Here is a 21,453-nt window from a genome sequence, read left to right on the forward strand (position 1 = left end):
CTTATAAAATTTCATCTCACACGGCATCACTGCAGAGCGCCTAGAACTGTACCGACGGAATATGCGCGATATAAGCGTCATTGATTGATTGATTGATTGAAGTGCAGCTTGAAGATGCAGAAAATGCACTTACTTAACCGAGGACACACTTGGACGAATTTGATGTCTCAGAGAGTGTTTTGTGTCACACGTGATGCGTTCCTAAAGGCCATTTTCATTAAGGCATCTGTGAGCTGTAAACTAATTCAGTAATTGTGACAGTCGATCATTGATCATTCCACTTTCATTTCATTTTCAATAACAGTGCTGAGGTAAAAAGATAATCTTCCCAACTGTACATCTTTCAGCAGAACAAGACTGAGCTGTGACCACATATATATGGCACCAAAAAAAGTTTGTCTCTAAATCAGTAAATCACTAAATGTGTTTCAAGCCAGCTGATACAAGGGAGAACACAAGGGAGAACAAATCAAGACATAAACAGAAAATATATTAACACAGCAGCTGAACAAGCCCCCTCTGTTCCTGTAAGACTGCTATGTTCAAACTTTATAATGTAAATTACACATAGTGTATGCATTGTTGAAGTAGCCGCTACAAGCATCTAGAGTCAATTTCGCTGCAATGAAACTGCGCCACTTCCTTCCCCTTCAGAATCAAAATGTTCACCAACCTGTTGATTTCACTTTTCAGTCCAGAAATAGAAATTAGGACCTACATGTGAAACGTACCCTGATCGTACAGAACAACGTTGTTACAAACACTCCGCCGATTAGAAGCCAAAGAAAGGATAAGGGAGGGAGTTTTGCCTGTCAATTTGATCACAGCTCTGTCACTGTGCCGGTGCCGGTGGTTAGCGCTGGCACAGCCAGCGGCCGTGCCAGAGATCCGCGGCCGTGGTGCCACACGAAAGAAAAGATGTAACCGCACTGCACTACAGCATTACTCCTATCAAATAAATTACGCCTGCATTTCCCTTCTCCCAGATCGACCTTTCTGTAACATAGAAGGATCAAACGATGACTTGAATAATGAAATTACCTGACATTAGGATGTCTTTCAGCACGAAATCGAATTTCGCAGACGATCCCTCTTGGGGTTGCAATCCCGCACTGAAAATTAACAAGTTTTTCTGTTCGTAAGGTCCTTTGTGTTCCATGCGAAACAAACTCGACATTTTATTGCTTCCTGATGAAATAGATCAATTCTGATTTAACCTTTAATAATTCTAATTCTTTTCATCCAATCAGCGTTTACCACATAGCGACCCTTCAGCCCGTTCTTGTAACATGGCTGCGCCCGTTCTCCTCACTTACGTGTAGCGCAGGGAAAGTACACCGGCCGTTTCAGTCTGATTATCGAAAAACGCAAGCAAGGTAGATATTTATCTGTACTCTACAGTATTCGCTTGGGGCCTTATGTATTTATCACGATTTCTTACTCTCACGATACTTGTGTAATCGTTAAAATGGCTGTTTGTGTACAGTGTTTACATTGAACAGTTTACATTGACGATGTTTTGACAGGCCCGTATGGGAAGACACGACAGGCACACACTCAGTTGATAAATATTTGGTCAAGATTGATAAACCTTAGACCGAGAACTATATATTCTCAGATGAAATTTCTTGCTCACTAAGCTGCCAAATGTTACAATCACTGCCTTTGTCACTTTAGTAAGTAGGCCTACAGTAAAGTAATATAAATTAATTTCAAGGTAATTTCAAAGCAATTACTTGCAGAGAATATTGTTCACACTGATGTCTATGAAAAAATGTTTGGGGGATTAGAACCACCAGAGTTGTTAATAGTTAAAACAAATTTACTGTCCTACATTGTCACATCAGGAACATTCGATCAATACATTTAACAATTCTCCAAAAAAGCATTGATTTAGGTTGACTTGAAGTTGTTGAACCACTAATTTTAAAAGAAAGCATGCCAGAACTGAACACTTAACAAGAACACACAAAAAGAAAAGGACAAAAAAACACCAACTATGTATGCAGATGAAATCATTAAATGGCAGAAGACTTATATCTGGCCCACAGGCCATAAATATATAAACAAGCACTGTGTATCCAGGTTTCCCAATTGCTTCGTTTCCGGCCGATTTATGTGGAGCACGTGATGCACACAAAAAATATTGGCGGGCTAGAAGTGTCGTCTGCGCAATGATCGCGGCGGCTTTCTTGACCGCCAAGGACGACCGCGCACGTTGTGAGACGTCATTCGTTAGACCTCAATACACCAAATGACCAAGCCAATATTATAATTATTGTGGGATATGGACACCAAAAGCAGAGATCATGATAGCTTTTAACAAAATGCCTAAGGCATGCATACGTAACAACGGAAAACATGTCATGGACAGGCATGGGAATTGTCCGCCGAAAGGCAAACTTCCGTCAAAATTCTTTTTTGTTCCGCCGAAAAAGCAAAAGTGTCCGCAAAAAAAATAAATGGGGGAGGCGAAAATGATTCTAAAAACTTTAATGGCAAACTTGGAACTCAGATGACACTAAATTGCACCATTTGGCTTCTTTGGAGAACAAAAGTTCAAGGCTAGGTGCTTTGCACCATCTGCTTGGCGCTTCGCACCGTCGACTTGACACTTCCAGTCTTCGATTGATATTACTTTAAACTTTTCAGCCTTTTTTACTTTTTTCAATTCCCATGCCTGCATGGAGCAATACTTTTGTTTACTGACATATGTGCAAACATGCACTCAAGGCTCAGACAGCTCTCCTTTCATAGATCTATATAGCTCTGATTTGAGATACCTTTTGTGGCATGGAATTGTGAGGTTTGCAGCTGATGTCTATGTTATCCTCAGATAAGCCAGTGTCATGTTGGGTAAAGGTATCTAATTCCGACCGATTGAGATAATTGTTTTATTCTTAAGTCTCTAAATCGTAAAGTTTAGCAAATATGTCTTGTCTGGTATGACCGGCGTTTTCCGTACGCAATTCTTGTTTTAAATAGGTGCCCGTGTTCCGTTATTAAAGAAGCGTTTGTCGGTAAACATTGGAGGTAGGTGTGGGAACCTAAATCCGACCGGGGGGTATCTAAATCCGACCGAAATCTACTCGGAACTAAATGACAGTAAACATAATGTTTCTCTCCGGCTTGTTTTGATCGTGTAGTTGTAATGATCGTCCAGGATGAGGTGTTTGTGAATATCAAATCTCTTCTGTTCTTTTTCTGTCATCCAAAAAAATATTGCTTGTTCCTAGATCTATCTACACAATGAATTAAGGTCATGTGATAAAGGCTAAATACGATTCTGTCAATTTTCTCTTACACCCAGCATGGGCTAACACACACGCAAACGCACACACTACACACACAACTTCGTGACCTTTGTTGAGCGAAACACTATATTACTATTAAGCTTACTGAAGCTTACATGCTCGCAAACACTGACAAGCACCCATCCACGCACTTGCGATGACGATGTTGGTGTCGATTCTGTCATGAAGTGAATGGAGTGGTTGCGGCTTTTACTTTATCAAAACAAAATTCACTGGACATTATAAACACACAATCTGATACCTTCCCATGTTCATACGATTTTTCAAGAGTCATAAGGCCAACAAAAAAAAAGTTGTATGTTTCTGGTAACAACAGTCATGGCTACAAAAAATAGGGTAGGTAGGTAGGGATTTTTTGTACAGTGACGCAAAGAGACTGGACTTACTATACAAAGAGAAAGACAACACATTACAAAACAAATGAGACAAAAGGGATGCGGGGTTATCCCCCTTGTGTCGTCTGCTGTCTGTTACTTTCGTTTTGACGCTTTTTTTCTTCTTTTTATTTTACAAATGCAATAAAAAAAAGTCTAGGGTCGGCGGGAAAAAACTAGGTAGGGTCGGGTGACCAGAAACATACAACTTTTTTTTTTAGCCTAAACGTAAACAATCAATGATTTTAATGGGATTTTGTACAGCGTTTTGCATTCTCTGCGAGGTGGTCGGATTTAGATACCCACTCAAAAACTGGGTATCTAAATTCGACCGATAAGATTTTCTCCTTTTCGATTAAAAAGTGCCAGAAGACTTAACTAGTCCGAACTATCAAAATACACCTCCAAAAACACTTTGTAACATCCGGCCGTTTCAATCAAACAGAACTCTGTTCATCAAGTTTTATGACCTTTTTGTAAGAAACATATGACGTACTTTTTCGCCACAAAGTTGCAGTTTCGCTCTGGGGGGGATCTGGCGAAGCAGAGGACACAAGGCAAATTTTCGCGCTGCACAGCCGATGACACAAATTAACTCTCGTGACAAAACGATTGGTCCGTAAAGTCGCGTCATCAACCTGTTCATGACTGGCCTGAGTATGAATGGCATTCCTTCTGTTGTGGTGATATGTGCACATCATATTTGATGTGACTGGGAAAATCGGTCGGATTTAGGTACCCCAAAAATCGGTCGGAATTAGATACCTTTACCCTATATATCATTATATGTCGTGCCGAATTCACGTAATTGCCGATTCCGCGTATTGGGCAACAGTTTTTGCCCATTTCGCGTAATCGACAAAACGCTGCCCAATACCTGAAATTGGCAGCGTTTTGCCGAAATCGCGTAAAGGCTTCTAAAATTTGCCCATTTTGCAAAATCGGCAGCCACTTTTTGGTTTTAAATTTCTCAAATGCCTGGGATATCATCACACTTAGACAACTACATACTCCAATGGATAGATATCGCAATAATCGATAAGTTATGGCAAGTTATTGCAGAAAGTGTAATTTTCGTGCATTTCCGGAGTTATGCTCGACCTAGACCAAAATAGACCATACAAAACACAGTAGGGAGGTAAATCAATGTTTATGCAATGTTCTGGTGACACGAAAAGTAACAGACTGGCTGTCAGGGCAAATTTTAGAAGCCTTTCCGCATTTTCGGCAAAACGCTGCCGATTTCACGTAATGGGCAGCGTTTTGCCGATTACGCGAAATCGGCAAAAATATTGCCGATTCCGCGAATTCAGCAATTCCGTGAATTCGGCTCGACATATATATTCTTCGTGACATTGTCCTGATTCATGTTCTATAGTATGTTCAGGAACTGGTATCAGTGAGCCAGCCTTGCTAAGGTGCTTTATGAAAACAAAAAAAGAGGCACATTATTTGTGCGTAGATCATATATGAATCACGATATATGTTGTGCATCAATGCGATACCTGTGAAAACTAGTATTTAGTAACAGTTTGCAAATTTATGATGCCATTCTTTTGGTTCTTACCAAGCAGAAGAACAATTTCATGGATACAGGATTACAAGACTTTAGGTTCAAACAGGGGATTTTCTTTTAAAATGATGCGAATGAAGGTACTTAGCATGAAAAGATAAGGCCAAAAAAAAAATAGGTCTTTTTACGGTAACATAGGCCAAAAGAATAGGGTCGGTAGGTCGGGAATTTTTTTTATTTTTTTTATTTTTTTCCAAAAAACCATATTTTTACGTTATTTTGGATTTTTTTTTCTTTTTTTTTTCCCCCAAATGCCAAAAAAAAGTCTAGGGTCACGCGAAAAAAATAGGGTCGGTCGGGTTACCGTAAACAGACTATTTTTTTGGGGGGCCTAACAAGTGCTTGATTGTTAACGGTAACCCAATTTTTTTATTTTCTTTACAAAAGTTAACTTTTGTTTTCCTTCCTACTCCTATGTACGCTCCATCCCTATTGCAGCTGTAGAAATAGCTTGTGTGTGTACATAATTATCAGTGTCCGTTTGATTGACCTATTTTATTAATTTGTTGAATTGTGTGCAGGCAGGACCAGAATGCAGGGTGTGGGCTGGTTCCTGCTCGTGGGAGTTTTGTTGTGCTGCTGTCAAGTGGAGGGCAAGCAAAAACCTGTGAACATCCGCCTGGATGCCAAATGGTCATCTACGCCTCTACTATGTGAAGTCAGGTAAGGCGTACACAAATTTGTAACAGTTTTCAGTTCCCTGGCAAACTCTATTTTTTTCTTCCAACCGAAGTTATTTTGATTGCTTTTTTACCCTTTAATTTAAACAAAGTTAACCAAAAAAACAAAGAAACACTCAATCTGCAGACTACAGAAGGGAAGCTGTGCTTCTCCCACATGCAGGCGACACAATTTGCACAAGTTACCCATCTACCAACCCTAATTTTTTTACCATGTCACCGGAAACTAACATACAGTGGAACCTCCCGTAACGACCTCTCCCAAGAAAGACCCCCTCCTTTTGCCGACCGATTTTCTCGGCACGGATGCTTTTCACACTGTAACTAACCTCCCAAGAATGACGCCCTCCTTTTTCTGACAACCGACCTACCAACTTAGGGTCAATAACGACTTTGACCTTTTAACCAGTGAGTGTCAAAGTTCGTAATTACGCAGCACACGCGGAACACGCACGCCATTAGTCACCTATTGCTGTCACAATTGAAGAACTGTCCTCGAAGTAGGGGGAGGGGTTGGGTAGGGGCAGTTAGAACAACATCTCAATAATGAATTGCTGTGTACATATTCTGTGAGTGTGTGCTCACCAACTGAGACCTGGGTCAATGACCCATACTTGCCAATGAGCAAGTTTTACCTATGGGACGGTCTCCTTTGATGTCTGAGAGGAAACCTTCCTGTCCCAGGTTACAGACACTGACCTTCTTACCCGGGGTCAATCAGCAAGTTTTACCTATGAGACCGCGCGCGTGCGTGTGTGTGTGTGTGTGTGTGTGTGTGTGTGTGTGTGTGTGTGTGTGTGTGTGTGTGTGTGTGTGTGTGTGTTATGTCTGCCCGTCTGTGCGCTGGTGTATGCACGTACATCATGCTTATTCATATGCACATCAAATGGGAACAAAAATAGGATAACGGAGACAACTTTCAAGACTGAACTGCCAAACAGTTGCCTCCCCTGTAAAACATGGCCCTAAGCTGTGTTACATGTGTAGATCTCTTAAGTTCTGACTAGTGAATACACATGAATGTATACATCTACATTTCTTCATTGGTTTAATATTGGAGAAATGTCTTCTGAAACTGTAGTGTGTGTGTGTCAATGTTTGCCTGTGTCTGTCTGTTACTGTTACTGTTAGATCTTCTTGAGTGTTAAAGTTTATTGTTATATTTCCTTACTTCCCTATGAGTCGCAGCAGGATTGTCTCATGTATTCAACCAGGTGCAGTGTTCTATTTCTAACCAACTGTAACTTTTTGTTTCAGTGAATTTTTAGCAAAGGAGTCAAATGACTATTTCTGGGCATTTGTGCATGACGTTGCACGCAGCAAAAATTTGGATCAGGGTGAGCATATTTTTTTATGTTCCTTTTTGTATTCTTTTTTTTTTTTTTTACAGAATGTGCCTCTTTTTTAAGACCAGCTGAGTTAAGTTTGCGTTCAATCTGATTCTGAGTCAAAGGACTTTTTCTAGCCAAAAATTTGGATCCGGGTGAGCATATCTTTTAAATGTTCTGCAGTAAAAATAAGATTGTTGGGTTACTCTAGAAAGTATTTTTTAAGCTTTGAAAACTCTCTTCAGACTACATGTATTTGAAAATCTGGCATCAATTGCTTGCTTCTGAGTTTAATTCTGATGTTTTCTTCATTTATCCCAGCGAAGCGCTTTATGGTCCCGAAAATACAGTATTCGTTTTTTTAGCAAACGCCACCCAAGGCCGCTTTGGCTGGATAGAAATTCCGTCGTTTCCAAGTCGATGGATTAAGCTCGCGTAAGAAGATAACGTCAAAAGGCTTTGACGTCAATGCATCATGACGTGTGTACGTATGTGTGTGCGTGCGTACGAGAGAGAGAGAGTACGAGTGTGGGTGTGTGAGAGAGAGAGAGTGGGAGTGTGTATGTGTGCGTGCATGAGTGTGTACGTGTATGTGTGTCTGTGTGTATATGTGTGTTTGTTTGTTAGGGTGTGCATGTCTTTCTGTCTATGTGTATGAGATTTGTGTTTGTGTGAGTGAGTGTTTGTGTGTGTGAGAGTGAATGTGTGTGTGTGTGTGTGTGTGGCTTTCGCTGGGGGTATGCTGTGCCTTGGCAGTGCACTTCTACTTAATTTATATGTGCATACATGTGTGTCTGTATTTTTGCCAATAGTTTTAGGTTACTGCCTTGATGTTTTGTTATGTTTTATTTAATTTATTTCTCTTCCAAAATATTGATGAATATGTTTGTTTCCATTTTTTTTCCAGAGACTGACAAGAGTATTTACGGTCTTGGTTTGAGGTTGGCGGCTAAGTATGTCAGTCCACTGCAGCTGAGCCTGCTGAAATTGTCACTGTCGCTGAGAGCATTTTCACCTGCTGTTCAGACTCATCAGCAGGTAAGTCAATGAAGTCTTTCCACTTTCAATAAAATGTACGTTGTTGTATTTTGACTTTTCTGGGCAAAGATTAACTGCATGAATCAAATATGTCATATTAATCACGGGTTGTAATTATACTCTCAGGACACTATACTATAAGCTGTATCAGGCTAATTGTTATTTTCATACTTATGATTGGTATTTTGATGATGATGCCAAAAGAGTTAATCTTGGTTTGAGCCAAATACATCATAGAAGTAGAGAAGTAACACACCAGAAGAAAACTACAAGAGAAAAAGGAACAAGGGAGACATAAGGGCTTTAAGAGATGAACATGAAAAAAACAAGAAAAGGATTGATCTTGCACAGCAAGATTGACAGGCAGGTGGCAGAGAGAAATAAAAGTAATGCATCTATATTGACCTTGCCAACAAAAGTTTGATCAAGCTGTTGCATTTTCAATGCGTTACTGTGAGGTAATAACACTGACATTAATTGCCTCTGTGTGTGTGTCTATTGGTCTGTGTGAGTCTTTGTGTAACCCGTTGAGTGTGTACATGTTAGCGTGTGTTTGCGGACAATGTGTTTGTAAGCTTTTGTGTGGGTGTCTTTGTTTGTAGTGTATGTGTCTCTGTGAATGCACTGAATGTGTGACTTTGTATGTGTGGGCATGCCTCTGTCTCTGTCTCTGTCTGTCTGTCTGTCTGTCTGTCTGTCTGTCTGTCTGTCTGTCTCTCTCTCTCTCTCTCTCTCTCTCTCTCTCTCTCTCTCTGTCTCTCTCTCTCTCTCTCTCTCTCTCTCTCTCTCTCTCTCTCTCTCTCTCTCTCTCTCTCTGTGACAGGTTGCACTTGCAGACATGACGGCAGAACACATTTCACTTGAAATGAAAAAATAAGTCCCTGTCCTGAAATTCTGTGTACCAATCCACTGTCTTTTGCAGATCGCAAAAGAGGTACCAACATCCAAGGAGTGCATTGCATTTGCGGAAGTGAAGGGCCAGTTTATCTGTGATCTAAAAAAACTGGACACACTTCTAACTGGGGAAGGGTAGGTATCTAAGACAGCTCAAGATTCTGGCGAAATGCACATAGTGTTTTCCAAAACGTCCAACAACCTTGTGTGATTGAAGAAGAGTATATATACTCTGGCATTACCTTTCAAGGGTCCCTGGAATAATATTATGATTTGCATAGATATTTATGTTATGAATAAGAGGAAGCTAAAACAAACTTTGAAACTGGAGGAAACAATTGTTCAGACATAACGCTTGCACTGAACTCTTTAAGGGCAGAATCATAAAACAAGAATGGAAAGTGAATGGGACGTTTTAGTTTTTAACAAGTACGTTGACCCAATAGTCTTTATTGTGGACAGACAGACAAATAATTAAGAGACAATTGAAGCAAGAACTTATCTCAGAAAGCATTGGTTGTGATCAGTCTCTGGCAATATGATGGCAGTCATATAAATGCAGTCTTTTCTTTGCCCAACATACAAATAAAAAGGCATATAATTGAAACATTTAAAAACCCAAAGACGTTCAACATCACAGCATGATTCTTGTCTAATCTTCTGCGATATTTTGTTTGTATTGTTTTGATGAAAAGAAACCCTTTCACAGGCGGACTATCTCTTTCAAATGATGCATCTTTCATGTCCGTCTGTTCCTTTTAGCACGAGTTCAGCCGTGTACAAGTTTGACCACATATACCCCGGACCCCCGACTGACCTTCCAGTGGTCATCTTGTATGGTGAGCTGGGAACACCACAGCTTGTAGAGTTCCACAATGCCTTGGCCGAGAAAGCCTCAGAGAAGAAGCTACAGTATGTTCTGCGACATTTTGTGCAGGTACTTGATTAGGAGAGAGATGAGGGAGGGGGTGTGTGGTAAATGGATGGATGAATGTTTTGTTCAATCAAATGACGAGGTGTGAACAAGAAATATCATTCACACAAAAAGAATTATGCATAATTCTGAGAATAACAATCGTTTGTTTATTTCAATGTTTTTACATTTAGTCAAGTTTTGACTAAATGTTTTAACATAGAGGGGGAATCGAGACGAGGGTCGTGGTGTCAGTGTGTGTGTGTGTGTGTGTAGAGCGATTCAGAGTAAACTACTGGACCGATCTTTATGAAATTTTACATGAGAGTTCCTGGATATGATATCCCCAGACGTTCTTTTCGTTTTTTCGATAAATGTCTTTGATGACGTCATATCCGGCTTTTTGTAAAAGTTGAGGCGGCACTGTCACACCCTCATTTTTCAATCAAATTGATTAAAATTTTGGCTAAGCAATCTTCGACGAAGGCCGGACTTTGGTATTGCATTTCAGCTTGGTGGCTTAAAAATTAATTAATGAAATCGGAAAATTGTAATTAATTTTTTTTTTATAAAACGATCCAAATTTACGTTCATCTTATTCTTCATCATTTTCTGATTCCAAAAACATATAAATATGTTATATTCGGATTAAAAACAAGCTCTGAAAATTAAAAAATATAAAAATTATGATCAAAATTTAATTTCCGAAATCGATTTAAAAACAATTTCATCTTATTCCTTGTCGGTTCTTGATTCCAAAAACATATAGATATGATATGTTTGGATTAAAAACACGCTCAGAAAGTTAAAACGAAGAGAGGTACAGAAAAGCGTGCTATGCAGCACAGCGAAACCACTACCGCGCTAAACAGGCTTGTCAGTTTCACTGCGTTTTGCATGAGCGGCGGACTACGGTCATTGTGAAAAAATGCAGTGTGTTCAGTTTCATTTTGTGAGTTCCACAGCTTGACTAAATGTAGTAATTTCGCCTTACGCGACTTGTGTATTCTCTCGGGTGCCAGGAGACATGTTTTTCATAACTCTCACTCACTGTTGTTGTCTATATGTGACCCTCCACCATGAAATGAGTCGCATGTCACCTCGCACAGTTCTGCGCTAGGCTTAATATAAGTCCGGGGAGTGTCTGGTAACAGTGTGAGGGTCACCTTTGTCACAGGCTTATAACTCAAACAGTTTTCGCTCTTTTCTAAAAACGGTTTTCACCACTGGATAGAGCATAAAAAAAATGTACAAATATGAAAATCATGCAAAGGTGACATGCGACTCATTCCGTGGTGGAGGGTCACATATTTAGAATGCTTGCTTCCACTTGTTCCTTGAACAAAAAATATACTGTATACAAATCCTTCAATGTGACAAAAAACTTACAGCTGAACATGAATCGATTTGCATGTTACATACAGTCCAAGTTAACAGCACATTCAGGATTGATATATATATACGTATGGAGCAAGATTTTTTATATGGTTGAAAAATGGGTTATTTAAAGATAGACATAATATCATTAGCATTTTGAAGGAACAGGGATTATTTGGGCTTTTTCAATCTCTTTCTCTCTCTTTCTCTCTGTCTCTGTCTCTGTCTCTCTCTCTCTCTGTCGCTTTCTCACTTTCTCTCTCTCTCTCTCTCTCTCTCTCTCTCTCTCTCTCTCTCTCTCTCTCTCTCTCTCTCTTCCTGACTGTTTGTTTGTTTCTCCTTTTATGAGTTTCTGCATTCTTTTTCTTTTAGTACATATATTAAACTTCTTTGTGAAACTTCTTCTTCTTCTGCGTTCGTGGGCTGAAACTCCCACGTACACTCGTGTGTTTTTTTTGCACGAGTGGAATTTTACGTGTATGACCGTTTTTTACCCCGCCATTTAGGCAGCCATACTGGGTATTTTCGTGTTTCTATAACCCACCGAACTCTGACATGGATTACAGGATCTTTTCCGTGCGCACTTGGTCTTGTGCTTGTGTGTACACACGGGGGGGGTGTTCGGACACCGAGGAGAGTCTGCACACAAAGTTGACTCTGAGAAATAAATCTCTCGCCGAACGTGGGGACGAACTCACGCTGACAGCAGCCAACTGGATACAAATCCAGCGCGCTACCGACTGAGCTACATCCCCGCCTGTGAAACTTCTTATATTCCTTATGTCTTATAGGAGCCATCTCAGAAGAACGTGCGACTGTCAGGGTATGGTGTGGAGCTGGCCATCAAAAGCACAGAGTACAAAGCCAAAGATGATACCAAAGTTGAAGGTTTGTAACTTCTACTTTCAGTCTTCACTTCTGCAAATTTCTTTGTCAATATAACACTTACCTCGACAGTACTATTCTTGCACATTATCTATTATAGGCCGAAAAAATTGGACAAAACGCTGAGTGGGTACAATTATCTCCCATAACCATGCGCCACCGTGGATCCCAAGCACTGTCCGAGTGCTTCCCCCTTACAGGATGTAGGTGGCGCGCCCTCTTTCTTTTTTCGCGCGTGTCAGACCGGCTGTGTTTCTGCTACGCTCCCGGATTATTTTGGACTAAGAGGCTTCTTTTCTGTGTGGACTATCACCTGTTGGATTATTGTGTGTTATTCCACTTCTGGCTTGAGGCTACGTTGTGTTTCCTTCAACTTGTGCCTCCGTTTTTGTGTGGCGGACTCGGCGTGCCTCCCGTCCTACTTCGTGGTGACCGGTCGTCTGCTTCTCGTTTCGCCGCATTCACTTGAGTATTGACCTAAATTTTCTTTGAATTTTGTTAATTCTCGGTCTTTAAGGGTACGTACAGGGCGAGGTAGGATGTCTCGTCCTGTTTTGGGCTCTGGTTCTACGGAACCAGAGTCTGCCGGGGGCAACCCTTCTCCTTCTCATGTTTTACGCACGGAGAAGGGGATCTTTCGGCGCTCCGACTCTCCCTCCCCAAACGCTTTGCGTTTGCGGCGAGGGAGGGCGGAGAAAGCCTGTTTGAGCAAGCTCAATGCGAGCTTGCTCAAACAGGCTGGGCTTGAGCCTGGGACTTCGGGCGGGGCTGCGCCGTCGAAGGTTCGGGGAAGGTCGAGGGGAAAGAAAAAGCTTCTTTCTCCTTCTCCTTCAGTGGAACAAGCTTCCCCCCCTTCGACGCCGTTGTCCGGCCCTCAGTCTCAGGCTTCAGCTCCTCCCGGTTTCAAGCCTGGGGGGAAGGTTTCCTTCTCCTCCCTGGCTCGAATCCGGGGGCAGGTCGATTCCCAACCCTCTTTGGGGGTTGGTGAATCCGATCTAGGGGCTACTGGAGAGACTCAGGTTTTGACAGCCAACGGCCATTCCACGTTGTAAACACCGGTTCTCGTCCGACCACCGAAGTTAAGCAACGTCGGGCCCGGTTAGTACTTGGATGGGTGACCGCCTGGGAACACCGGGTGCAGTTGGCATTAAAATCTTCCTTTTCCGGTGCCTCTCCTGTGCCCTCCTCGGTTTCCACCGCTGTGGAAGCCAGGAGGGACACGGGTCCTCCTCTGAACTCCCTCGCTGGGTCGTCTGCTGCTGTTTCGACAGTAGTTTCGGCCCCCTGGGGGGGGAGATCGGAGGAGATGACGGGGTCTCTGAATTCCCTCCCCGCTGGGGTTGGGATGCGAATTGACCCCGTTCAGGGCGGTCCTGTGGGGGCAGGGGTTTCAGGCTTCGTGCCTACGACCACTGCTACTACGGTTCCCTCTGACGTCCGTGTGACTGGTGGCTGTCCCTCTATGAAACGCTCCGGCCGACTAGTTACTGGACGTGGAGGTGTTCGACAGAACGTGGTACTTCTGTCGAATGGTCAGGGCGACGGGAACATTGTTTCTGTTGCTCAGACCGACACCTCCGACCGGACCGTCTTGACCCCACGCCATTCCTTAGCGTCTGGTGTTCGGGTGACGGATGGTCCGGACCAAGGGTCCGGAACGTTCCAGGCTTACGGGTCGGGATCGAACCGGACCCACGGGTCCCGACTGGACTTGACCTCCGGGTTTGGTCCGGACGGGACCCATGGTACGGGACCGTACCGGACCTTAGGGTCCGGTGCGGGACAGTACCTCTGGCCCTTGCCGGACCCCCGGACCTACGGGTCCGGATGGTACGGTACGGGACCAGTGGTTCGGTCGGGACCGGACCACCCGACCACCTCTGTTGGTCTGGGTGGTCTGGCACCGAACCGGAACACACCGGACCACCGGACCTACGGGTCCGGATGGTACGGTACCGGACCAGTGGTCCGGTCGGGGCCGGACCACTCGACCACCTCTGTTGGTCCGGGTGGTCTGGCACCGAACCGGACCATGCCGGACCTACGGGTCCGGATGGTACGGTATGTCCACGTCCGACCGAGCCACCCGAACACTTCTGTGGGTACGGATGGTTCGGTACCGAACGGGACCTCCGGATGCTACGGGACCGGACCGAACCTACGGGTTCGGATGGTCCGGTACCGGACCAGTGGTCCGGTCCGAACCGGACCACCCGACCACCTCTGTTGGTCCGGATGGTCTGTCACCGAACCGGACCATACCGGACCTACGGGTCCGGATGGTACGGTAGGTCCACGTCCGGACCGAACCACCCGAACACTTCTGTGGGTACGGATGGTTCGGTGCCGTACGGGACCTCCGGATGGTACGGGACCGGACCACAGGACCGGAACACCGGACCACCCTATCGGATCGGTCCGGACCACCCGACCACCTCTGTTGGTCCGGATGGTCTGGCACCGAACCGGACCTACGGGTCCGGATGGTTCGGTATGTCCACGTCCGGACCGAGCCACCCGAACACTTCTGTGGGTACGGGTGGTTCGGTGCCGAACGGGACCTCCGGATGGTGCGGGACCGGACCGGACCTACGGGTCCGGATGGTCCGGTACTGGACCGGTGGTCCGGTCCGGACCGGACCACCCGACCACCTCTGTTGGTCCGGATGGTCTGGCACCGGACCATACCGGACCACCGGACTTACGGGTCCGGATGGTACGGTGTGTCCACGTCCGGACCGAACCACCCGAACACTTCTGTGGGTACGGATGGTTCGGTGCCGAACGGGACCTCCGGATGGTACGGGACCGGACCGGAACACCGGACCACCCTACCGGATCGGTCCGGACCACCTCTGTTGGTCCGGATGGTCTGGCACCGAACCGGACCTACGGGTCCGGATGGTACGGTACGTCCACGCCCGGACCGAGCCACCCGAACACTTCTGTGCGTACGGATGGTTCGGTGCCGAACAGGACCTCCGGATGGTACCGGACCTACGGGTCCGGACCTACGGGTCCGGATGGCCCGGTGTCGGACCACCCGACCACCTCTGTTGGTCTGGATGGTCTGGCACCGAACCGGACCATACCGGACCACGGGTCCGGATGGTACGGTATGTCCACGTCCGGACCTAACCACCCGAACACTTCTGTGGGTACGATGGTTCGGTGCCGAACGGGACCTCCGGATGGTCCGGCACCGGACCGGAACACCGGACCACCCTACCGGACCGGATCGGCACCCCCGACCGGACCGGACCATTTCTTTTCTGATCAGACCCGATGGGTTCCTGTTCAGTCTATAAATGGCGGGGGTTCGTTGGCTGGGCTGACCCAACAGTCGCAGGGTTGTTGTTTTTCTCCCCCTTCGGCTGCTGGAGACGTTTCGTCTTTGGGGCAGGGGTCTTCGCGGCCTCTTGCTTCTGTGGGCGTTTCTTCACAGCCTGCTTCATCGCTTTCGGCTCTTCCCCCTCAAGCTCCCTACACTCCTGCTTTTGAGGAGTTGTCGGGAAGTGAAGAGGAGAGTGAGTCGGAGGACGATAGGGAGGAGGATCAGGGTCGCCCTGAGGTTAACACTGATCCTCTACCCTTGCCGGTTTCTGATGGAACTTCCGAAGCTATGCTTCGTACTTTGCAACAGTACATGACAGACATCACGCGGCGTCTTGACGTCACGGATGCCTCTCTTAAGCGTCTGTCGTCTAGTGTTGACACACAGGACCTGGACCCGGGGTCTGAGGACGAGAGGCAGGAGGCTCGTCCTCGCACAGCTAGAAGGACGTTTGAACAGTTTCAGGACGTCCTTCCCTGAGACGCCCTCTCGTCCTTTGAGTCCGCTTCGGCCCGGGCGCGGGAGGCTCACGCCGCGTCTGCCGGCGGCTCGTTTTATGAACGATCCGTCCGCCGGCAATTCGCGTTCCACCCTAGTCTTAGTGCCACGGTGGAAGCGGCAGCACATCGCCTGAGGAGTACAGATTCACGTGCAAACGCGACCTATGTTCCTCGGGAGGACGCGGGTTCAGTGCCATGCTTTCCTTCGGGAGGCGCACCTCCACTGTTTCCTCGTGTCCAATCTGTTTCGTCCCTCCCTTTTCCCTTTGACTCTCGAACTCTCACTTTCCAGACTTCGAGTGTTTAGGGTGGGGCTGACGGTGATGTGTTCGTTGGGGAGGTGCCTTCGGTCAAGAAGGTGGAACTGAGCTCTGCTTCGTTCCACAATCTTGAGGCCACCGTTTCTTCCACAGTCGAGGCCCAATCACAGGCCTTGACATGGATGAGCACGCTGTCCACACTGTTGGACCCTCCCGATCGGGCAGAGTCCGATTCCACTCGGGTCCTTGACACGGTTCGAGTGGATCGGGCTTTGCATGCCGTGCGATCGTGCGTGACGTCTGCGGCAGAATTGGCCATTGGAACACGGGTCCACTTTATTGGCCCTGTTCCGTGATCATTTTCTGCCTACTTCTATAGTGCCTCCGGATATGAGGAAGAGTCTGAGGAACACGTTTCTTCAGCCTTCTTCCCTCATTCATCCGGACACTGTTCGTTCTGTGGTGGAGTCCACACGCCAGAGGAACACTGATTCTCTGATGGTTGGCCTCGCTGCTTCGGCGACGGCGGCGGGGAGTAAGAGAAGTGCTACAGTCACCTCCAGCTCCCAGCCTCAGAAGAAGAAGAAGAAGAAGAAGCCAGTTTCACTGCCTCCTTCTTCCTCCTCTTAGGCGCCTGTTGCGTTCCCAAGCAAGACGAAGGGTGCTCAGACAGGTAAGGGGAAGCAGCACCACCAGGGGGGGTGGTCGCAAGCCTGCGCCTGCCCGCCAGCAGAATTTTCAGTGAGTCCCGGCCCTACGTTGACGCCCCCTCAAGTTGCCCCTCTTTCGTCCGTCGGTTCCCTTTTTCGGGCCCGCGGCATGTGGGGCAGACTGGTCTCCAACCAGTTTTTCTTGAGGGTGGTGTGGTCGGGGTTTTCTCTACCGCTGTCGTCACAACCTCCATTGTCCGCTCTACCCTGGACGTTCCCCCCTCCTCGAGACCCTGCCAGATGGCAGGCTCTTCAGGACGAGGTGAACTCGTTGGTCGAGAAGAAGGCGGTCTACCCCCTTTCTCAGCCTTCTCCAGGGTTCTGCTCCCGCCTGTTCACCGTCCCCAAAAAGGACGGCCGGTTCAGGCCGGTGTTGGACCTCTCCACCTTGAACTTGTACCTTCACAGGTGCAAGTTCAAGATGGAAACCCCTTCGTCGGTCCGGTTGGCCATCCGGCCAAACGATTGGGCCATGTCTGGGACCTCCAGGATGCTTACTTCCACATCCTGGTGGCCCCGGGGTACCGACATCTGCTCCGGTTCGTTTGGGAGGGCACAGTGTTCGAGTTTCGGGCCCTCCCATTCGGCCTGTCCTTGGCCCCTCTGATTTTCAACGGGGACAACAACACCACATGCTTAGCTTACCTTCGCCACCAGGGGGGCACCAATTCTCGGTCCCTCTCCCTGTTGGCGGAGGAGATTCTGCTCTGGTGCCAGACCAATCAGGTCCGGATGTCAGTCCAGTTCGTTCCGGGGAAACTGAACGCCCTGGTCGACATTCTCAGTCGGGGCGATCAGGTTCTCTCCACAGAATGGACCATCGCTCACAACGTTCTACAGCGTCTGTGGGCAAGGTGGGACCGTCCTCTGATCGATCGGTTCGCAACTCGATTCAGCGCTCGGCTTCCCAGGTACGTCAGCCCCTTTCGAGACATGAATGCGTTCCACTTGGACGCATTCACTCTCTTGTGGAGGCTCCTCGATGCTTACACCTATCCCCCGACATCTCTGATTCCGAGGGTGCTGGCAAAATATCTGCAGGAACGACCAAGACTGATTTTGGTCGCGCCTTACTGGCCAACAGCTCTGTGGTTTCCAGATCTTCGCGGTCTCACCCACGTAGACCCTCTACCTCTGGATCTGGACGGGGGAGGTCTGCTCCAGCCTCGATCATGCCTCCCTCATCCACGTCCAGAGAGTCTGTGCTTGACCGCATGGCTCTTGTGCGCTCCAAACTGCTTGCACTAGGATTGCACAAGAGTTCAGTAGAGTTTTCCTTGAACGCTAAGAGGCGATCAACTAATCAGCTCTACGACTTACGCTGGAGAGCTTGGGCCACCTTCGCCTTGTCCAAGGGGATAAAGCCGCTTTATCCCTCAACACAGGACTTGGCCAACTTCCTGGTGGAAGTGTATCAAAAGAAGAGTCTTTCTTCTAAGACTCTTCTTGGATACAGATCTGCCATCGCTTCCACGATTGCGGCCGCTACTGGTCGCAGATCTGAACACTTGATCAGGTCCTCCCTCATCGCTAATGTCCTTTCGGGTATTAGCAATGCAGCGGTGTCTAAACCTCGGGTTTCATTTCCCAAGGGGGATGTCTTTCTGGTCCTCAAACTCCTGCGTAGCAATGAGTTTGAACCCCTGGCAGGCATCAGTATCAAGTTGCTGATTTTTAAGACTAATTGTTCCTCATCGCTTTAGCCACTTGCCGTAGACTCAGTGGTATTCAAGCTTTGAGTGGCCTGGACTTTGACCTTGAGTTCACCACACAGCAGTGGTTGCCAGCATGGTCACGTCAGTCTAAGATATGTTTCTTGGGTATATTTTCTTTTACGGTAGTACTGTTCGAAAATTGCCTGGGTATCTTAATCCTTGGATTTAAGTGATTTTGATTAAGGAGTTTAATACTCTACATATCACCCTCACACCACTCTGGTATTCTGTGCAAGAATAGTACTGTCGAGGTAAGTGTTATATTGACTGTAAGGCTTCTTTTTAAGCCTACTGTCTATATGATACTTACCGAGACAGTACTATTAGAGTTTCCCTCCCGCCTCCCCTCTTGATATGTTATGGGCTTTTTGAGGTTCTGCAGCTCATAAAGAAAGAGGACGCGCCACCTACATCCTGTAAGGGGGAAGCACTCGGACAGTGCTTGGGATCCACGGTGGCGCATGGTTATGGGAGATAATTGTACCCACTCAGCGTTTTGTCCAATTTTTTCGGCCTATAATAGATAATGTGCAAGAATAGTACTGTCTCGGTAAGTATCATATAGACAGTAGGCTTAAAAAGAAGCCTTACATACAGCACTTTGGTTGTGTGTTTGATGGCTCTGTGTTGTCTTCTGTGCGCTGGATGATTGCTCTGCTATTGACACTCTACAGTGGAACCCCCCTTTTAAGACCCGCCGATTTTTCAGATTTTTGGCTAACGAAGTGTAGCCTATGCGATGCTAACTTTTGTCTGTCTGTGCGTGCGTGCGTATGTATGTATGTATGTATGTATGTATGTCTGTGGTAGAAACTTTAACATTTGAAGACGTCATATTACATTGACGTCACATTATGACGTACGAGGGTTAGACGTCACGCGATGGAATTACTGAAAGTCTCGGTGATTGTTATTTTGAGCGGGCCGAGACTATTTGGCAGTCGTGTCCATGTAAGTAGGCTACATGCAGACAGACAGATCTAGATCTAGTGTCTCGCTTTCTTGCACAGTTTCACCTATGCTCTTTCTGTGTGTGTGTGTGTGTGTGTGTGTGTGTGTGTGTGTGTGTGTGTGTACTGTGTGTGTGTGTGTGACGGAGTGATTGAGTTTGTGTTACTTGTTTGTCGATTTCTTACGTGAGCCTTGAAGGCTTCGCCTCTTGTTTGTTCATTAACTCTGTAAATTTACTTCCATTTGAAGATTCCCTCCGTTTTAAACCTGATCTTCTCAGATTTGTGGAGGTCTTCCGTTTTAAACCTGATCTTCTCAGATTTGTGGAGGTCTTCCGTTTTAAACCTGATCTTCTCAGATTTGTGGAGGTCTTCCGTTTTAAACCTGATCTTCTCAGATTTGTGGAGGTCTCCTGTTTTAAACCTGATCTTCTCAGATTTGTGGAGGTCTTCCGTTTTAAACCTGATCTTCTCAGATTTGTGGAGGTCTTCCGTTTTAAACCTGACCTTCTCAGATTTGTGGAGGTCTTCTGTTTTAAACCTGATCTTCTCAGATTTGTGGAGGTCTTCCGTTTTAAACCTGATCTTCTCAGATTTGTGGGGTCTTCCTTTTTAAACCTGATCTTCTCAGATTTGTGGGGGTCTTCTGTTTTAAACCTGATCTTCTCAGATTTGTGGGGGTCTTCCGTTTTAAATCTGATCTTCTCAGATTTGTGGAGGTCTTCCGTTTTAAACCTGATCTTCTGAGATTTGTGGAGGTCTTCCGTTTTAAACCTGATCTTCTCAGATTTGTGGAGGTCTTCCGTTTTAAACTTGATCTTCTCAGATTTGTGGGGGTCTTCCGTTTTCAACCTGATCTTCTCAGATTTGTGGAGGTCTCCTGTTTTAAACCTGATCTTCTCAGATTTGTGGAGGTCTTCCGTTTTAAACCTGATCTTCTCAGATTTGTGGAGGTCTTCCGTTTTAAACCTGATCTTCTGAGATTTGTGGAGGTCTTCCGTTTTAAACCTGATCTTCTCAGATTTGTGGAGGTCTTCCGTTTTAAACTTGATCTTCTCAGATTTGTGGGGGTCTTCCGTTTTAAACTTGATCTTCTCAGATTTGTGGGGGTCTTCCGTTTTCAACCTGATCTTCTCAGATTTGTGGGGGTCTTCCGTTTTAAACCTGATCTTCTCAGATTTGTGGAGGTCTTCCGTTTTAAACTTGATCTTCTCAGATTTGTGGAGGTCTTCCGTTTTAAACCTGATCTTCTCAGATTTGTGGAGGTCTTCCGTTTTAAACCTGATCTTCTCAGATTTGTGGAAGTCTTCCGTTTTAAACCTGATCTTTTCAGATTTGTGGAGGTCTTCCGTTTTAAACCTGATCTTCTCAGATTTGTGGAGGTCTTCCGTTTTAAACCTGATCTTCTCAGATTTGTGGAGGTCTTCCGTTTTAAACCTGATCTTCTCAGATTTGTGGAGGTCTTCCGTTTTAAACCTGATCTTTTCAGATTTGTGGAGGTCTTCCGTTTTAAACCTGATCTTCTTGTGGAGGTCTTCCGTTTTAAACCTGATCTTCTCAGATTTGTGGAGGTCTTCCGTTTTAAACTTGATCTTCTGAGATTTGTGG

At 45.9% G+C, this 21,453-nt stretch overlaps 1 protein-coding gene, 1 long non-coding RNA gene and 1 other non-coding gene across 6 annotated transcripts in view; 2 read left to right on the plus strand and 1 right to left on the minus strand.

Annotated features, from left to right (window-relative positions):
- Positions 1 to 21,453, minus strand: part of LOC138945596 (uncharacterized) — a 290,703-nt gene that overhangs the window by 235,352 nt on the left and 33,898 nt on the right. The gene's annotated exons all lie outside the window — the stretch shown is intronic.
- LOC138945575 (UDP-glucose:glycoprotein glucosyltransferase 1-like) overlaps positions 1,275 to 21,453 on the plus strand; it is a 78,247-nt gene continuing 58,068 nt past the window's right edge. For all 4 annotated transcript variants that reach the window (XM_070317015.1, XM_070317017.1, XM_070317016.1 and 1 more), the window contains exons 1-7: positions 1,275 to 1,376; positions 5,783 to 5,924; positions 7,199 to 7,278; positions 8,177 to 8,307; positions 9,230 to 9,336; positions 9,964 to 10,138; positions 12,283 to 12,379. In XM_070317015.1, the coding sequence (XP_070173116.1) occupies positions 5,794 to 5,924; positions 7,199 to 7,278; positions 8,177 to 8,307; positions 9,230 to 9,336; positions 9,964 to 10,138; positions 12,283 to 12,379 (721 nt within the window). In that variant the 5' untranslated portion in view covers positions 1,275 to 1,376; positions 5,783 to 5,793. The remainder of the gene's footprint in view (positions 1,377 to 5,782; positions 5,925 to 7,198; positions 7,279 to 8,176; positions 8,308 to 9,229; positions 9,337 to 9,963; positions 10,139 to 12,282; positions 12,380 to 21,453) is intronic.
- Positions 13,405 to 13,523, plus strand: LOC138946421 (5S ribosomal RNA). The gene has a single exon (XR_011449282.1). It is a non-coding gene; the product is annotated as a 5S ribosomal RNA (ribosomal RNA).

The sequence above is a fragment of the Littorina saxatilis genome, linkage group LG13 (genome assembly GCF_037325665.1).
Source record: "Littorina saxatilis isolate snail1 linkage group LG13, US_GU_Lsax_2.0, whole genome shotgun sequence".
Taxonomy (NCBI): Eukaryota; Metazoa; Mollusca; class Gastropoda; order Littorinimorpha; family Littorinidae; genus Littorina; species Littorina saxatilis.